The sequence below is a fragment of the Heptranchias perlo genome, unplaced genomic scaffold, assembly GCF_035084215.1.
Source record: "Heptranchias perlo isolate sHepPer1 unplaced genomic scaffold, sHepPer1.hap1 HAP1_SCAFFOLD_758, whole genome shotgun sequence".
Taxonomy (NCBI): Eukaryota; Metazoa; Chordata; class Chondrichthyes; order Hexanchiformes; family Hexanchidae; genus Heptranchias; species Heptranchias perlo.
Window position 1 is genome coordinate 40001 of NW_027139791.1, and position 19500 is coordinate 59500.

At 48.4% G+C, this 19500-nt stretch overlaps 1 protein-coding gene across 1 annotated transcript in view; it reads right to left on the reverse strand.

The window, feature by feature from the left end:
* The window catches only part of LOC137319192 (P2X purinoceptor 3-like), a gene marked incomplete at its 3' end in the record, with an annotated part of 40763 nt that extends 32237 nt beyond the window's left edge, over positions 1 to 8526 (reverse strand). Inside the window, exon 1 of the mRNA XM_067981513.1 lies at positions 8408 to 8526. Within this exon, the coding sequence (XP_067837614.1) occupies positions 8408 to 8526 (119 nt within the window). The remainder of the gene's footprint in view (positions 1 to 8407) is intronic.
* Positions 8527 to 19500: the final 10974 nt, after the last annotated feature.

Sequence of the window (19500 nt, forward strand, 5' to 3'; positions counted from 1 at the left end):
GTATATATATTATATAATAACACACCGTGTGTTACCGGGTATAACACTCCTGTATATATATTATATAATAACACACCGTGCGTTACTGGGTATAACACTCCTGTATATATATTATATAATAACACACCGTGTGTTACTGGGTATAACACTCCTGTATATATATTATATAATAACACACCGTGTGTTGCTGGGTATAACACTCCTGTATATATATTATATAATAACACACCGTGTGTTACTGGGTATAACACTCCTGTATATATATTATATAATAACACACCGTGTGTTACTGGGTATAACACTCCTGTATATATATTATATAATAACACACCGTGTGTTACCGGGTATAACACTCCTGTATATATATTATATAATAACACACCGTGTGTTACCGGGTATAACACTCCTGTATATATATTATATAATAACACACCGTGTGTTACTGGGTATAACACTCCTGTATATATATTATATAATAACACACCGTGTGTTACTGGGTATAACACTCCTGTATATATATTATATAATAACACACCGTGTGTTACTGGGTATAACACTCCTGTATATATATTATATAATAACACACCGTGTGTTACTGGGTATAACACTCCTGTATATATATTATATAATAACACACCGTGTGTTACCGGGTATAACACTCCTGTATATATATTATATAATAACACACCGTGTGTTACTGGGTATAACACTCCTGTATATATATTATATAATAACACACCGTGTGTTACTGGGTATAACACTCCTGTATATATATTATATAATAACACACCGTGTGTTACCGGGTATAACGCTCCTGTATATATATTATATAATAACACACCGTGTGTTACTGGGTATAACACTCCTGTATATATTATATAATAACACACCGTGTGTTACTGGGTATAACACTCCTGTATATATTATATAATAACACACCGTGTGTTACTGTGTATAACACTCCTGTATATATATTATATAATAACACACTGTGTGTTACTGGGTATAACACTCCTGTATATATATTATATAATAACACACTGTGTGTTACTGGGTATAACACTCCTGTATATATATTATATAATAACACACCGTGTGTTACCGGGTATAACACTCCTGTATATATATTATATAATAACACACCGTGCGTTACCGGGTATAACACTCCTGTATATATATTATATAATAACACACCGTGTGTTACTGGGTATAACACTCCTGTATATATTATATAATAACACACCGTGTGTTACTGTGTATAACACTCCTGTATATATATTATATAATAACACACTGTGTGTTACTGGGTATAACACTCCTGTATATATATTATATAATAACACACCGTGTGTTACTGGGTATAACGCTCCTGTATATATATTATATAATTACACACCGTGTGTTACCGGGTATAACACTCCTGTGTATATATTATATAATAACACACCGTGTGTTACTGGGTATAACACTCCTGTATATATATTATATAATAACACACCGTGTGTTACTGGGTATAACACTCCTGTATATATATTATATAATAACACACCGTGTGTTACCGGGTATAACACTCCTGTGTATATATAATATAATAACACACCGTGTGTTACCGGGTATAACACTCCTGTATATATATTATATAATAACACACCGTGTGTTACTGGGTATAACACTCCTGTATATATATTATATAATAACACACTGTGTGTTACCGGGTATAACACTCCTGTATATATTATATAATAACACACCGTGTGTTACCGGGTATAACACTCCTGTATATATATTATATAATAACACACTGTGTGTTACCGGGTATAACACTCCTGTATATATTATATAATAACACACCGTGTGTTACGGGGTATAACACTCCTGTATATATATATTATATAATAACACACCGTGTGTTACTGGGTGTAACACTCCTGTATATATATTATATAATAACACACCGTGTGTTACTGGGTATAACACTCCTGTATATATATTATATAATAACACACCGTGTGTTACTGGGTATAACACTCCTGTATATATATTATATAATAACACACCGTGTGTTACGGGGTATAACACTCCTGTATATATATTATATAATAACACACCGTGTGTTACTGGGTATAACACTCCTGTATATATATTATATAATAACACACCGTGTGTTACTGGGTATAACACTCCTGTATATATATTATATAATAACACACTGTGTGTTACCGGGTATAACACTCCTGTATATATTATATAATAACACACCGTGCGTTACTGGGTATAACACTCCTGTATATATTATATAATAACACACCGTGTGTTACCAGGTATAACACTCCTGTATATATATTATATAATAACACACCGTGTGTTACTGGGTATCACACTCCTGTATATATATTATATAATAACACACCGTGTGTTACTGGGTATAACACTCCTGTATATATATTATATAATAACACACCGTGCGTCACTGGGTATAACACTCCTGTGTATATATTATATAATAACACACCGTGTGTTACTGGGTATAACACTCCTGTATATATATTATATAATAACACACCGTGTGTTCATAGAATCATAGAATCATAGAAGTTACAACATGGAAACAGGCCCTTCGGCCCAACATGTCCATGTCGCCCAGTTTATACCACTAAGCTAGTCCCAATTGCCTGCACTTGGCCCATATCCCTCGATACCCATCTTCCCCATGTAACTGTCCAAATGCTTTTTAAAAGACAAAATTGTACCCGCCTCTACTACTGCCTCTGGCAGCTCGTTCCAGACACTCACCACCCTTTGAGTGAAAAAATTGCCCCTCTGGATCCTTTTGTATCTCTCCCCTCTCACCTTAAATCTATGCCCCCTCGTTATAGACTCCCCTACCTTTGGGAAAAGATTTTGACTATCGACCTTATCTATGCCCCTCATTATTTTATAGACTTCTATAAGATCACCCCTTAACCTCCTACTCTCCAGGGAATAAAGTCCCAGTCTGTCTAACCTCTCCCTGTAAGTCAAACCATCAAGTCCCGGTAGCATCCTAGTAAATCTTTTCTGCACTCTTTCTAGTTTAATAATATCCTTTCTATAATAGGGTGACCAGAACTGTACACAGTACTCCAAGTGTGGCCTCACCAATGCCCTGTACAACTTCAACAAGACATCCCAACTCCTGTATTCAATGTTCTGACCAATGAAACCAAGCATGCTGAATGCCTTCTTCACCACCCTATCCACCTGTGACTCCACTTTCAAGGAGCTATGAATCTGTACTCCTAGATCTCTTTGTTCTATAACTCTCCCCAACGCCCTACCATTAACGGAGTAGGTCCTGGCCCGATTCGATCTACCAAAATGCATCACCTCACATTTATCTAAATTAAACTCCATCTGCCATTCATCGGCCCACTGGCCCAATTTATCAAGATCCCGTTGCAATCCTAGATAACCTTCTTCACTGTCCACAATGCCACCAATCTTGGTGTCATCTGCAAACTTACTAACCATGCCTCCTAAATTCTCATCCAAATCATTAATATAAATAACAAATAACAGCGGACCCAGCACCGATCCCTGAGGCACACCGCTGGACACAGGCATCCAGTTTGAAAAACAACCCTCGACAACCACCCTCTGTCTTCTGTCGTCAAGCCAATTTTGTATCCAATTGGCTACCTCACCTTGGATCCCATGAGATTTAACCTTATGTAACAACCTACCATGCGGTACCTTGTCAAATGCTTTGCTGAAGTCCATGTAGACCACGTCTACTGCACAGCCCTCATCTATCTTCTTGGTTACCCCTTCAAAAAACTCAATCAAATTCGTGAGACATGATTTTCCTCTCACAAAACCATGCTGACTGTTCCTAATTAGTCCCTGCCTCTCCAAATGCCTGTAGATTCTGTCCCTCAGAACACCCTCTAACAACTTACCCACTACAGATGTCAGGCTCACTGGTCTGTAGTTCCCAGGCTTTTCCCTGCCGCCCTTCTTAAACAAAGGCACAACATTTGCTACCCTCCAATCTTCAGGCACCTCACCTGTAGCGGTGGATGATTCAAATATCTCTGCTAGGGGACCCGCAATTTCCTCCCTAACCTCCCATAACGTCCTGGGATACATTTCATCAGGTCCTAGAGATTTATCTACCTTGATGCGCGTTAAGACTTCCAGCACCTCCCTCTCTGTAATATGTACACTCCTCAAGACATCACTATTTATTTCCCCAAGTTCCCTAACATCCATGCCTTTCTCAACCGTAAATACCGATGTGAAATATTCATTCAGGATCTCACCCATCTCTTGTGGTTCCGCACATAGATGACCTTGTTGATCCTTAAGAGGCCCTACTCTCTCCCTAGTTACCCTTTTGCCCTTTATGTATTTGTAGAAGCTCTTTGGATTCACCTTTGCCTGATCTGCCAAAGCAATCTCATATCCCCTTTTTGCCCTCCTGATTTCTCTCTTAACTCTACTCCGGCAATCTCTATACTCTTCAAGGGATCCACTTGATCCCAGCTGCCTATGCATGTCATATGCCTCCTTCTTATTTTTGACTAGTGCCTCAATCTCCCGAGTCATCCAAGGTTCCCTACTTCTACCAGCCTTGCCCTTCACTTTATAAGGAATGTGCTTACCCTGAACCCTGGTTAACACACTTTTGAAAGCCTCCCACTTACCAGACGTCCCTTTGCCTGCCAACAGACTCTCCCAATCAACTTCTGAAAGTTCCTGTCTAATACCATCAAAATTGGCCTTTCCCCAATTTAGAATTTTAACTTTTGGGCCAGACCTATCCTTCTCCATAGCTATCTTAAAACTAATGGAATTATGATCACTGGTCCCAAAGTGATCCCTCACTAACACTTCTGTCACCTGCCCTTCCTTATTTCCCAAGAGGAGGTCAAGTTTTGCCCCCTCTCTAGTCGGGCCATCCACATACTGAATGTGAAATTCCTCCTGAATACACTCAACAAATTTCTCTCCATCCAAGCCCCTAATGCTATGGCTGTCCCAGTCAATGTTGGGAAAGTTAAAGTCCCCTACTATTACCACCCTATTTTTCTTGCAGCTGTCTGTAATCTCCTTACATATTTGCTCCTCAATTTCCCGTTGACTATTTGGGGGTCTGTAGTACAATCCTATCAAAGTGATCTCTCCCTTCTTATTTTTCAGTTCTACCCATATGGACTCAGTGGGCGAACCCTCGGATATATCCCCTCTCACTACTGCCGTGATGTTCTCCCTAATCAAGAACGCAACTCCCCCTCCTCTCTTACCTCCTGCTCTATCTTTCCTATAGCATCTGTACCCTGGAACATTGAGCTGCCAGTCCTGCCCGTCCCTTAGCCATGTTTCAGTAATAGCTATAACATCCCAGTCCCATGTACCCATCCATGCCCTGAGTTCATCTGCCTTGCCCATCAGACTTCTTGCATTGAAATAAATGCAGTTTAATCTAGACTTCCCTTGGTCTTTGCCCTGCTTTCTCAGACCATCTGTCTGGTCATGTTCTGTACACTCTCCCTTACTGCCTTTTGTTTCTGTCACCACTTTATTTCCCACTGACTTCCTGCATCGGTTCCCATCCCCCTGCCACATTAGTTTAAACCCTCCCCAACAGCACTGGCAAACACTCCCCCTAGGACATTGGTTCCAGTCCTGCCCAGATGCAGACCGTCCAATTTGTACTGGTCCCACCTCCCCCAGAACCGGTTCCAATGGCCCAGGAATTTGAATCCCTCCCTCTTGCACCATCTCTCAAGCCACGTATTCATCTTAGCTATCCTGTCATTCCTACTCTGACTAGCCCGTGGCACTGGTAGCAATCCTGAGATTACTACCTTTGAGGTCCGACTCTTTAGTTTAACTCCTAACTCCCTAAATTCAGCTTGTAGGACCTCATCCTGTTTTTTACCTATATCGTTGGTGCCTATATGCACCACGACAACTGGCTGTTCACCCTCCCCCTCCAGAATGTCCTGCAGCCGCTCCGAGACATCCTTGACCCTTGCACCAGGGAGGCAACATACCATCCTGGAGTCTCGGTTGCGTCCGCAGAAACGCCTGTCTATTCCCCTTACAATCGAGTCCCCTATCACTATAGCTCTGCCACTCTTTTTCCTGCCCTCCTGTGCAGCAGAGCCAGCCACGGTGCCATGAACCTGGCCACTGCCACCTTCCCCTGGTGAGCCATCTCCGCCAACAGTATCCAAAACGGTATACCTGTTTTGGAGGGAGATGACCGCAGGGGACCCCTGCACTGCCTTCCTACTCTTCCTCTGTCTGTTGGTCACCCATTCACTATCTCCCTCAGTAATTTTTATCTGCGGTGTGACCAACTCACTGAACGTGCTATATATTATATAATAACACACCGTGTGTTACTGGGTATAACACTCCTGTATATATATTATATAATAACACACTGTGTGTTACTGGGTATAACACTCCTGTATATATATTATATAATAACACACAGTGTGTTATTGGGTATAACACTCCTGTATATATATTATATAATTACACACCGTGTGTTACTGGGTATAACACTCCTGTATATATATTATATAATAACACACCGTGCGTTACTGGGTATAACACTCCTGTATATATATTATATAATAATACACCGTGTGTTACTGGGTATAACACTGCTGTATATATTATATAATAACACACCGTGTGTTACTGGGTATAACACTCCTGTATATATATTATATAATAACACACCGTGTGTTACTGGGTATAACACTCCTGTATATATATTATATAATAACACACCGTGTGTTACTGGGTATAACACTCCTGTATATATATTATATAATAACACACCGTGTGTTACTGGGTATAACACTCCTGTATATATATTATATAATAACACACCGTGTGTTACCGGGTATAACACTCCTGTATATATATTATATAATAACACACCGTGTGTTACTGGGTATAACACTCCTGTATATATATTATATAATAACACACCGTGCGTTACTGGGTATAACACTCCTGTATATATATTATATAATAACACACTGTGTGTTACCGGGTATAACACTCCTGTATATATATTATATAATAACACACCGTGTGTTACCGGGTATAACACTCCTGTATATATATTATATAATAACACACCGTGTGTTACCGGGTATAACACTCCTGTATATATATTATATAATAACACACCGTGTGTTACTGGGTATAACACTCCTGTATATATATTATATAATAACACACCGTGTGTTACTGTGTATAACACTCCTGTATATATATTATATAATAACACACCGTGTGTTACCGGGTATAACACTCCTGTATATATATTATATAATAACACACCGTGTGTTACCGGGTATAACACTCCTGTATATATATTATATAATAACACACCGTGTGTTACTGGGTATAACACTCCTGTATATATATTATATAATAACACACCGTGCGTTACTGGGTATAACACTCCTGTATATATATTATATAATAACACACCGTGTGTTGCTGGGTATAACACTCCTGTATATATATTATATAATAACACACCATGTGTTACTGGGTATAACACTCCTGTATATATGTTATATAATAACACACCGTGTGTTACTGGGTATAACACTCCTGTATATATGTTATATAATAACACACCGTGTGTTACCGGGTATAACACTCCTGTATATATATTATATAATAACACACCGTGTGTTACTGGGTATAACACTCCTGTATATATATTATATAATAACACACCATGTGTTACCGGGTATAACACTCCTGTATATATATTATATAATAACACACCGTGTGTTGCTGGGTATAACACTCCTGTATATATATTATATAATAACACACCTTGCGTTACTGGTTATAACACTCCTGTATATATATTATATAATAACACACCGTGCGTCACCGGGTATAACACTCCTGTATATATATTATATAATAACACACCGTGTGTTACTGGGTATAACACTCCTGTATATATATTATATAATAACACACCGTGCGTTACTGGGTATAACACTCCTGTATATATATTATATAATAACACACCGTGCGTCACCGGGTATAACACTCCTGTATATATATTATATAATAACACACCGTGTGTTACTGGGTATAACACTCCTGTATATATATTATATTTTAACACACCGTGAGTTCCTCATCTTATTGCTGTTTATGGGATCTTGCTGTGCACAATTGGCTGCCCTTTTTCCTACATTTACAAGATTGACTCCACTTCAATCAGTCCTTGATTGTGGGTCAGGCTCTCGATCGTCCTGCGATGCTGAAAGTCGTCCTTTCTGTTCTCTGAACTCTCTGTGCCCTGTTCCTTCTCTCTAACATCCTCTCTCCCTCCAACCTGTCGCTCTCTCTCCCGTTCCCCACTTACCCCACAAAGTACAGAATGATCAGTAGTTGTAACAGGCGGTTTATGATTCCAATCGTCCAGCTCTTCACCACCACTGATTTCGGTGTTTCATAGGTGAAGAAATCCATCACAAAACCCATCCTCGCCTCGTCCCTCAGTCCCCACTTCCTTCAGATTGAGATCGCCCACCTCCAGAGCAGGGAGGCAGGGGGACGATGAGCGGGAGAATGAGTGAGAGAGAGTGAGAGAGCGAGAGAGAGAGAGGGAAAGTGAGAGGGAGAGTGAGAGGGAGAGTGAGGGAACAAGAGAGGGAGACGGAGAGAGAGAGATAGAGAGAGAGAGGGAAAGTGAGAGGGAGAGTGAGGGAACAAGAGAGAGAGAGGGATGTGAGAGGGAGAGTGAGGGAAAGTGAGGGAACAAGAGAGGGAGACGGAGAGAGAGATAGAGAGAGAGAGGGAAAGTGAGAGGGAGAGTGAGGGAACAAGAGAGAGAGAGGGATGTGAGAGGGAGAGTGAGGGAAAGTGAGGGAACAAGAGAGGGAGACGGAGAGAGAGATAGAGAGAGAGAGGGAAAGTGAGAGGGAGAGTGAGGGAACAAGAGAGAGAGAGGGATGTGAGAGGGAGAGTGAGGGAACAAGAGAGAGAGAGGGATGTGAGAGGGAGAGTGAGGGATAGTGAGGGAACAAAAGAGGGAGACGGAGAGAGAGAGATAGAGAGAGATTGAAGGAACAAGAGAGAGACAGAGAGAGAGAGAGACAGAGAAAGAGTGTGCGAATAAGAGAGAGCGACAGAGAGTCAGAGAGAGTGAGAATCAGAGGGAGAGGGAAGGAACAAGAGAGAGAGATACAGAGAGAGAGATAGATAGAGAGAGAGACAGAGAGAGATAGAGAGAGAGACAGAGAGAGAGAGAGTGAAGGAACGAAAGAGAGCAAGAAACAGAGAGATAGAGATAGAGAGTGAGGGAAGAAGAGAGAGCTAGAGAGACAGAGAGAGTGATAGAGAGAGAGTCAGAGAGAGAGTGAAGGAACAAAAGAGAGAGGGAGACAGAGAGAGAGTGAGGGAACAAGAGAGAGATAGAGAGACAGAGAGAGCGAGTGAGGGAACAAGAGAGAGATGGAGAGACAGAGAGAGCAAGTGAAGGAACTAGAGAGAGATAGAGAGACAGAGAGAGCGAGTGAAGGAACAAGAGAGAGATAGAGAGACAGAGAGAGCGAGTGAAGGAACAAGAGATAGATAGATAGACACAGAGAGCGAGTGAAGGAACAAGAGAGAGATAGAGAGACAGAGAGAGCGAGTGAGGGAACAAGAGATAGAGAGACAGAGAGAGTGAGTGAGGGAACGAGAGATAGAGAGACAGAGAGAGTGAGTGAGGGAACGAGAGATAGAGAGACAGAGAGAGCGAGTGAGGGAAAAAGAGATAGAGAGACAGAGAGAGCGAGTGAGGGAACAAGAGATAGAGAGACAGAGAGAGCGAGTGAGGGAACTAGAGAGAGATAGAGAGACAGAGAGAGTGAGTGAGGGAACAAGAGAGAGATAGAGAGACAGAGAAAGCGAGTGAGGGAACTAGAGAGAGATAGAGAGACAGAGAGAGCGAGTGAAGGAACAAGAGAGAGATAGAGAGACAGAGAGAGCGAGTGAGGGAGGGCGAGAGGGAGAGCGAGAGAGAGCGAGTGAGGGAGGGTGAGAGGGAGAGACAGAGAGAGCGAGTGAGGGAACGAGAGATAGAGAGACAGAGAGAGCGAGTGAGGGAGGGCGAGAGGGAGAGAGAGAGACAGAGAGAGCGAGTGAGGGAGGGCGAGAGGGAGAGAGAGAGAGAGAGCGAGTGAGGGAGGGCGAGAGGGAGAGAGAGAGGGAGAGAGCGAGTGAGGGAGGGCGAGAGGGAGAGAGAGATAGAGAGAGCGAGTGAGGGAGGGCGAGAGGGAGAGAGAGATAGAGAGAGCGAGTGAGGGAGGGCGAGAGGGAGAGAGAGATGTCCGATTGCCGAGAGCGGTCAGGACTGTCGGAGGAACGATGTGATTGAGAGGCAGCCTCAAATTCAATTTAGTCGCAAATGGACTGTTGAATTTAAAAGCTGCCTCGACAGGGCAGGGCCATCCATAATTAAATAGGGTGAAAGGCTGGTCTTTAACTGTTCCAAGCTCCTTCCGAGCTCGGGGAATTGGTCCTCACCTCCTTCACATCCTGGAATTGGGAATGGGAGAGATCAGGAGGGCAGCGGGGGGGGGGGAGGGGGAGAGGGAGAGGGGGAGGGGGAGAGTGGGGGATGGGGAGAGGAGTGATTTCCCCTCTCTCTAACCCAGGGGTCACTGGACAGTGATCAGGAGCAGGAACCCTGGCTGATTTCCCCCTCTCTCTAACCCAGGGGTCACTGGACAGTGATCAGGAGCAGGAACCCTGGCTGATTTCCCCCTCTCTCTAACCCAGGGGTCACTGGACAGTGATCAGGAGCAGGAACCCTGGCTGATTTCCCCTCTCTCTCTAACCCAGGGGTCACTGGACAGTGATCGGGAGCAGGAACCCTGGCTGATTTCCCCCTCTCTCTAACCCAGGGGTCACTGGACAGTGATCCCGAGCAGGAACCCTGGCTGATTTCCCCCTCTCTATAACCCAGGGGTCACTGGACAGTGATCAGGAGCAGGAACCCTGGCTGATTTCCCCCTCTCTCTAACCCAGGGGTCACTGGACAGTGATCAGGAGCAGGAACCCTGGCTGATTTCCCCTCTCTCTAACCCAGGGGTCACTGGACAGTGATCAGGAGCAGGAACCCTGGCTGATTTCCCCCTCTCTCTAACCCGGGGGTCACTGGACAGTGATCAGGAGCAGGAACACTGGCTGATTTCCCCTCTCTCTAACCCAGGGGTCACTGGACAGTGATCGGGAGCAGGAACCCTGGCTGATTTCCCCTCTCTCTAACCCAGGGGTCACTGGACAGTGATCAGGAGCAGGAACCCTGGCTGATTTCCCCTCTCTCTAACCCAGGGGTCACTGGACAGTGATCAGGAGCAGGAACCCTGGCTGATTTCCCCTCTCTCTAACCCAGGGGTCACTGGACAGTGATCGGGAGCAGGAACCCTGGCTGATTTCCCCTCTCTCTCTAACCCAGGGGTCACTGGACAGTGATCGGGAGCAGGAACCCTGGCTGATTTCCCCTCTCTCTCTAACCCAGGGGTCACTGGACAGTGATCGGGAGCAGGAACCCTGGCTGATTTCCCCCTCTCTCTTACCCAGGGGGTCACTGGACAGTGATCGGGAGCAGGAACCCTGGCTGATTTCCCCCTCTCTCTAACCCAGGGGGTCACTGGACAGTGATCGGGAGCAGGAACCCTGGCTGATTTCCCCCTCTCTCTAACCTGGGGGTCACTGGACAGTGATCGGGAGCAGGAACCCTGGCTGATTTCCCCTCTCTCTAACCCAGGGGTCACTGGACAGTGATCGGGAGCAGGAACCCTGGCTGATTTCCCCCTCTCTCTAACCTAGGGGTCACTGGACAGTGATCGGGAGCAGGAACCCTGGCTGATTTCCCCCTCTCTCTAACCCAGGGGTCACTGGACAGTGATCGGGAGCAGGAACCCTGGCTGATTTCCCCTCTCTCTCTAACCCAGGGGTCACTGGACAGTGATCGGGAGCAGGAACCCTGGCTGATTTCCCCCTCTCTCTAACCCAGGGGTCACTGGACAGTGATCAGGAGCAGGAACCCTGGCTGATTTCCCCTCTCTCTCTAACCCAGGGGTCACTGGACAGTGATCAGGAGCAGGAACCCTGGCTGATTTCCCCCTCTCTCTAACCCAGGGGTCACTGGACAGTGATCAGGAGCAGGAACCCTGGCTGATTTCCCCTCTCTCTCTAACCCAGGGGTCACTGGACAGTGATCGGGAGCAGGAACCCTGGCTGATTTCCCCCTCTCTCTAACCCAGGGGTCACTGGACAGTGATCAGGAGCAGGAACCCTGGCTGATTTCCCCCTCTCTCTAACCCAGGGGGTCACTGGACAGTGATCGGGAGCAGGAACCCTGGCTGATTTCCCCTCTCTCTCTAACCCAGGGGTCACTGGACAGTGATCGGGAGCAGGAACCCTGGCTGATTTCCCCCTCTCTATAACCCAGGGGTCACTGGACAGTGATCAGGAGCAGGAACCCTGGCTGATTTCCCCCTCTCTCTAACCCAGGGGTCACTGGACAGTGATCAGGAGCAGGAACCCTGGCTGATTTCCCCTCTCTCTAACCCAGGGGTCACTGGACAGTGATCAGGAGCAGGAACCCTGGCTGATTTCCCCCTCTCTCTAACCCGGGGGTCACTGGACAGTGATCAGGAGCAGGAACACTGGCTGATTTCCCCTCTCTCTAACCCAGGGGTCACTGGACAGTGATCGGGAGCAGGAACCCTGGCTGATTTCCCCTCTCTCTAACCCAGGGGTCACTGGACAGTGATCAGGAGCAGGAACCCTGGCTGATTTCCCCTCTCTCTAACCCAGGGGTCACTGGACAGTGATCAGGAGCAGGAACCCTGGCTGATTTCCCCTCTCTCTAACCCAGGGGTCACTGGACAGTGATCGGGAGCAGGAACCCTGGCTGATTTCCCCTCTCTCTCTAACCCAGGGGTCACTGGACAGTGATCGGGAGCAGGAACCCTGGCTGATTTCCCCTCTCTCTCTAACCCAGGGGTCACTGGACAGTGATCGGGAGCAGGAACCCTGGCTGATTTCCCCCTCTCTCTTACCCAGGGGGTCACTGGACAGTGATCGGGAGCAGGAACCCTGGCTGATTTCCCCCTCTCTCTAACCCAGGGGGTCACTGGACAGTGATCGGGAGCAGGAACCCTGGCTGATTTCCCCCTCTCTCTAACCTGGGGGTCACTGGACAGTGATCGGGAGCAGGAACCCTGGCTGATTTCCCCTCTCTCTAACCCAGGGGTCACTGGACAGTGATCGGGAGCAGGAACCCTGGCTGATTTCCCCCTCTCTCTAACCTAGGGGTCACTGGACAGTGATCGGGAGCAGGAACCCTGGCTGATTTCCCCCTCTCTCTAACCCAGGGGTCACTGGACAGTGATCGGGAGCAGGAACCCTGGCTGATTTCCCCTCTCTCTAACCCAGGGGTCACTGGACAGTGATCGGGAGCAGGAACCCTGGCTGATTTCCCCCTCTCTCTAACCCAGGGGTCACTGGACAGTGATCGGGAGCAGGAACCCTGGCTGATATCCCACCTCTCTCTAACTCAGGGGTCACTGGACAGTGATCAGGAGCAGGAACCCTGGCTGATTTCCCCTCTCTCTAACCCAGGGGGTCACTGGACAGTGATCGGGAGCAGGAACCCTGGCTGATTTCCCCCTCTCTCTAACCCGGGGGTCACTGGACAGTGATCGGGAGCAGGAACCCTGGCTGATTTCCCCCTCTCTCTAACCCAGGGGTCACTGGACAGTGATCGGGAGCAGGAACCCTGGCTGATTTCCCCTCTCTCTCTAACCCAGGGGTCACTGGACAGTGATCGGGAGCAGGAACCCTGGCTGATTTCCCCCTCTCTCTAACCCAGGGGGTCACTGGACAGTGATCGGGAGCAGGAACCCTGGCTGATTTCCCCCTCTCTCTAACCTGGGGGTCACTGGACAGTGATCGGGAGCAGGAACCCTGGCTGATTTCCCCTCTCTCTAACCCAGGGGTCACTGGACAGTGATCGGGAGCAGGAACCCTGGCTGATTTCCCCCTCTCTCTAACCTAGGGGTCACTGGACAGTGATCGGGAGCAGGAACCCTGGCTGATTTCCCCCTCTCTCTAACCCAGAGGTCACTGGACAGTGATCGGGAGCAGGAACCCTGGCTGATTTCCCCTCTCTCTAACCCAGGGGTCACTGGACAGTGATCGGGAGCAGGAACCCTGGCTGATTTCCCCCTCTCTCTAACCCAGGGGTCACTGGACAGTGATCGGGAGCAGGAACCCTGGCTGATATCCCCTCTCTCTAACCCAGGGGTCACTGGACAGTGATCGGGAGCAGGAACCCTGGCTGATTTCCCCCTCTCTCTCTAACCCAGGGGTCACTGGACAGTGATCAGGAGCAGGAACCCTGGCTGATTTCCCCCTCTCTCTAACCCAGGGGTCACTGGACAGTGATCGGGAGCAGGAACCCTGGCTGATTTCCTCTCTCTCTAACCCAGGGGTCACTGGACAGTGATCAGGAGCAGGAACCCTGGCTGATTTCCTCTCTCTCTAACCCAGGGGTCACTGGACAGTGATCGGGAGCAGGAACCCTGGCTGATTTCCCCCTCTCTCTAACCCAGGGGTCACTGGACAGTGATCAGGAGCAGGAACCCTGGCTGATTTCCCCTCTCTCTCTAACCCAGGGGTCACTGGACAGTGATCAGGAGCAGGAACCCTGGCTGATTTCCCCTCTCTCTCTAACCCAGGGGTCACTGGACAGTGATCAGGAGCAGGAACCCTGGCTGATTTCCCCTCTCTCTAACCCAGGGGTCACTGGACAGTGATCAGGAGCAGGAACCCTGGCTGATTTCCCCTCTCTCTCTAACCCAGGGGTCACTGGACAGTGATCGGGAGCAGGAACCCTGGCTGATTTCCCCCTCTCTCTAACCCAGGGGTCACTGGACAGTGATCGGGAGCAGGAACCCTGACTGATTTCCCCCTCTCTCTAACCCAGGGGTCACTGGACAGTGATCAGGAGCAGGAACCCTGGCTGATTTCCCCCTCTCTCTAACCCAGGGGTCACTGGACAGTGATCGGGAGCAGGAACCCTGGCTGATTTCCCTCTCTCTCTAACCCAGGGGTCACTGGACAGTGATCGGGAGCAGGAACCCTGGCTGATTTCCCCCTCTCTCTAACCCAGGGGTCACTGGACAGTGATCGGGAGCAGGAACCCTGGCTGATTTCCCCCTCTCTCTAACCCAGGGGTCACTGGACAGTGATCGGGAGCAGGAACCCTGGCTGATTTCCCCCTCTCTCTAACCCAGGGGTCACTGGACAGTGATCGGGAGCAGGAACCCTGGCTGATTTCCTCTCTCTCTATCCAGGGGTCACTGGACAGTGATCAGGAGCAGGAACCCTGGCTGATTTCCCCCCTCTCTCTAACCCAGGGGTCACTGGACAGTGATCGGGAGCAGGAACCCTGGCTGATTTCCCTCTCTCTCTAACCCAGGGGTCACTGGACAGTGATGGAGACCGGGCCCTCTCATGTTTTGTGTGATGGTCTCTCTGTCCTGCTCGATCCAGCAAACAGACTGTTAATGAGGAGTACATTTTAGCAACAAAGCCTGTGGTTCTTTAGGGAGCGGGAACCATTACTGGAGATAATGTGGCTGAAATGAGATTTTGTTTGAGATGATGTGGTTTCACTGAGTGCCCTGGCTGCAGACTGGAGAAGTCATTAAAGCAGGAAGGTGGAGGCCAGAGTGGGGAGAGATCGTTTACCAAACCCTCGAGTTATCCGAGAGACACAAATGGGCCAGTTCAAATCTGAGAGACTAATGGGCCCACAATCGAATTAATAACGGCAGCCGGGAGAGGCAGGGAGGGATTGACTCAGGCTGATGGGAACCAGCAATGAGGGTCTCCTCACTCCCAGAGGGTCTCCTCACTCCCAGAGGGTCTCCTCACTCCCAGAGGGACAGGAGCAGAGGGTCTCCTCACTCCCAGAGGGTCTCCTCACTCCGAGAGGGTCTCCTCACTCCCAGAGGGTCTCCTCACTCCCAGAGGGTCTCCTCACTCCCAGAGGGTCTCCTCACTCCCAGAGGGTCTCCTCACTCCCAGAGGGTCTCCTCACTCCCAGAGGGACAGGAGCAGAGGGTCTCCTCACTCCCAGAGGGACAGGAGCAGAGGGTCTCCTCACTCCCAGAGGGACAGGAGCAGAGGGTCTCCTCACTCCCAGAGGGTCTCCTCACCCCCAGAGGGTCTCCTCACTCCCAGAGGGACAGGAGCAGAGGGTCTCCTCACTCCCAGAGGGACAGGAGCAGAGGGTCTCCTCACTCCCAGAGGGTCTCCTCACTCCCAGAGGGACAGGAGCAGAGGGTCTCCTCACTCCCAGAGGGACAGGAGCGGAGGGTCCTCACTCTGAGAGGGACAGGAGCGGAGGGTCCTCACTCTGAGAGGGACAGGAGCAGAGGGTCTCCTCACTCCCAGAGGGACAGGAGCGGAGGGACCTCACTCCCAGAGGGACAGGAGCGGAGGGTCCTCACTCCCAGAGGGACAGGAGCGGAGGGTCCTCACTCCCAGAGGGACAGGAGCGGAGGGTCCTCACTCCCAGAGGGACAGGAGCGGAGGGTCCTCACTCCCAGAGGGACAGGAGCGGAGGGTCCTCACTCTGAGAGGGACAGGAGCGGAGGGTCCTCACTCTGAGAGGGACAGGAGCAGAGGGTCTCCTCACTCCCAGAGGGACAGGAGCGGAGGGACCTCACTCCCAGAGGGACAGGAGCGGAGGGTCCTCACTCCCAGAGGGACAGGAGCGGAGGGTCCTCACTCTGAGAGGGACAGGAGCGGAGTGTCCTCACTCTGAGAGGGACAGGAGCGAGGGTCTCCTCACTCTGAGAGGGACAGGAGCGGAGGGTCCTCACTCTGAGAGGGACAGGAGCAGAGGGTCTCCTCACTCTGAGAGGGACAGGAGCGGAGGGTCCTCACTCTGAGAGGGACAGGAGCGGAGGGTCCTCACTCTGAGAGGGACAGGAGCGGAGTGTCCTCACTCCCAGAGGGACAGGAGCGAGGGTCTCCTCACTCTGAGAGGGACAGGAGCGGAGGGTCCTCACTCTGAGAGGGACAGGAGCGGAGGGTCCTCACTCTGAGAGGGACAGGAGCAGAGGGTCCTCACTCCCAGAGGGACAGGAGCGGAGGGTCCTCACTCTGAGAGGGACAGGAGCGGAGGGTCCTCACTCCCAGAGGGACAGGAGCGAGGGTCTCCTCACTCCGAGAGGGACAGGAGCAAGGGTCTCCTCACTCTGACAATGAAATCACTATTAAAGGAGTGTTCCTTCACACCCGGGCTCACACTCACACTGAAATGACTATTAAAGGAGTGTTCCTTCACACCCGGGCTCACACACACACTGATATCACTGTTAAAGGAGTGTTCCTTCACACCTGGGCTCACACACACACTGAAATCACTATTAAAGGAGTGTTCCTTCACACCCGGGCTCACACTCACACTGAAATCACTATTAAAGGAGTGTTCCTTCACACCCGGGCTCACACTCACACTGAAATGACTATTAAAGGAGTGTTCCTTCACACCCGGGCTCACACACACACTGAAATCACTATTAAAGGAGTGTTCCTTCACACCCGGGCTCACACTCACACTGAAATCACTATTAAAGGAGTGTTCCTTCACACCCGGGCTCACACACACACTGAAATCACTATTAAAGGAGTGTTCCTTCACACCCGGGCTCACACACACACTGAAATCACTATTAAAGGAGTGTTCCTTCACACCCGGGCTCACACTCACACTGAAATCACTATTAAAGGAGTGTTCCTTCACACTCGGGCTCACACACACACTGAAATCACTATTAAAGGAGTGTTCCTTCACACCCGGGCTCGTACTCACACTGAAATCACTATTAAAGGAGTGTTCCTTCACACCCGGGCTCACACACACTGAAATCACTATTAAAGGAGTGTTCCTTCACACCCGGGCTCACACACACACTGAAATCACGATTAAAGGAGTGTTCCTTCACACCCGGGCTCACACTCACACTGAAATCACTATTAAAGGAGTGTTCCTTCACACCCGGGCTCACACTCACACTGAAATCACTATTAAAGGAGTGTTCCTTCACACCCGGGCTCACACTCACACTGAAATCACTATTAAAGGAGTGTTCCTTCACACCCAGGCTCACACTCACACTGAAATCACTATTAAAGGAGTGTTCCTTCACACCCGGGCTCACACACACTGAAATCACTATTAAAGGAGTGTTCCTTCACACCCGGGCTCACACACACACTGAAATCACTATTAAAGGAGTGTTCCTTCACACCCGGGCTCACACTCACACTGAAATCACTATTAAAGGAGTGTTCCTTCACACCCGGGCTCACACTCACACTGAAATCACTATTACAGGAGTGTTCCTTCACACCCGGGCTCACACTCACACTGAAATCACTATTACAGGAGTGTTCCTTCACACCCGGGCTTACACACACACTGAAATCACTATTAAAGGAGTGTTCCTTCACACCCGGGCTCACACACACTGAAATCACTATTGAAGGAGTGTTCCTTCACACCCGGGCTCACACACACACTGAAATCACTATTAAAGGAGTGTTCCTTCACACCCAGGCTCACACTCACACTGAAATCACTATTAAAGGAGTGTTCCTTCACACCCGGGCTCACACACACACTGAAATCACTATTAAAGGAGTGTTCCTTCACACCCGTGCTCACACACACACTGAAATCACTATTAAAGGAGTGTTCCTTCACACCCGGGCTCACACACACTGAAATCACTATTAAAGGAGTGTTCCTTCACACCCGGGCTCACACACACTGAAATCACTATTAAAGGAGTGTTCCTTCACACCCGCGTTCACACACACTGAAATCACTATTAAAGGAGTGTTCCTTCACACCCGGGCTCACACTCACACTGAAATCACCATTAAAGGAGTGTTCCTTCACACCCGGGCTCACACACACACTGAAATCACTATTAAAGGAGTGTTCCTTCACACCCGGGCTCGCACACACAATGAAATCACTATTAAAGGAGTGTTCCTTCACACCCGGGCTCACACACACTGAAATCACTATTAAAGGAGTGTTCATTCACACCCGGGCTCACACACCCTGAAATCAGTATGAAAGGAGTGTTCCTTCACACCCGGGCTCACACTCACACTGAAATCACTATTAAAGGAGTGTTCCTTCACATCCGGGCTCACACACACACTGAAATCACTATTAAAGGAGTGTTCCTTCACACCCAGGCTCACACACACACTGAAATCACTATTAAAGGAGTGTTCCTTCACACCCGGGCTCACACTCACACTGAAATCACTATTAAAGGAGTGTTCCTTCACACCCGGGCTCACACACACACTGAAATAACTATTACAGGAGAGTTCCTTCACACCCGGGCTCACACACACACTGAA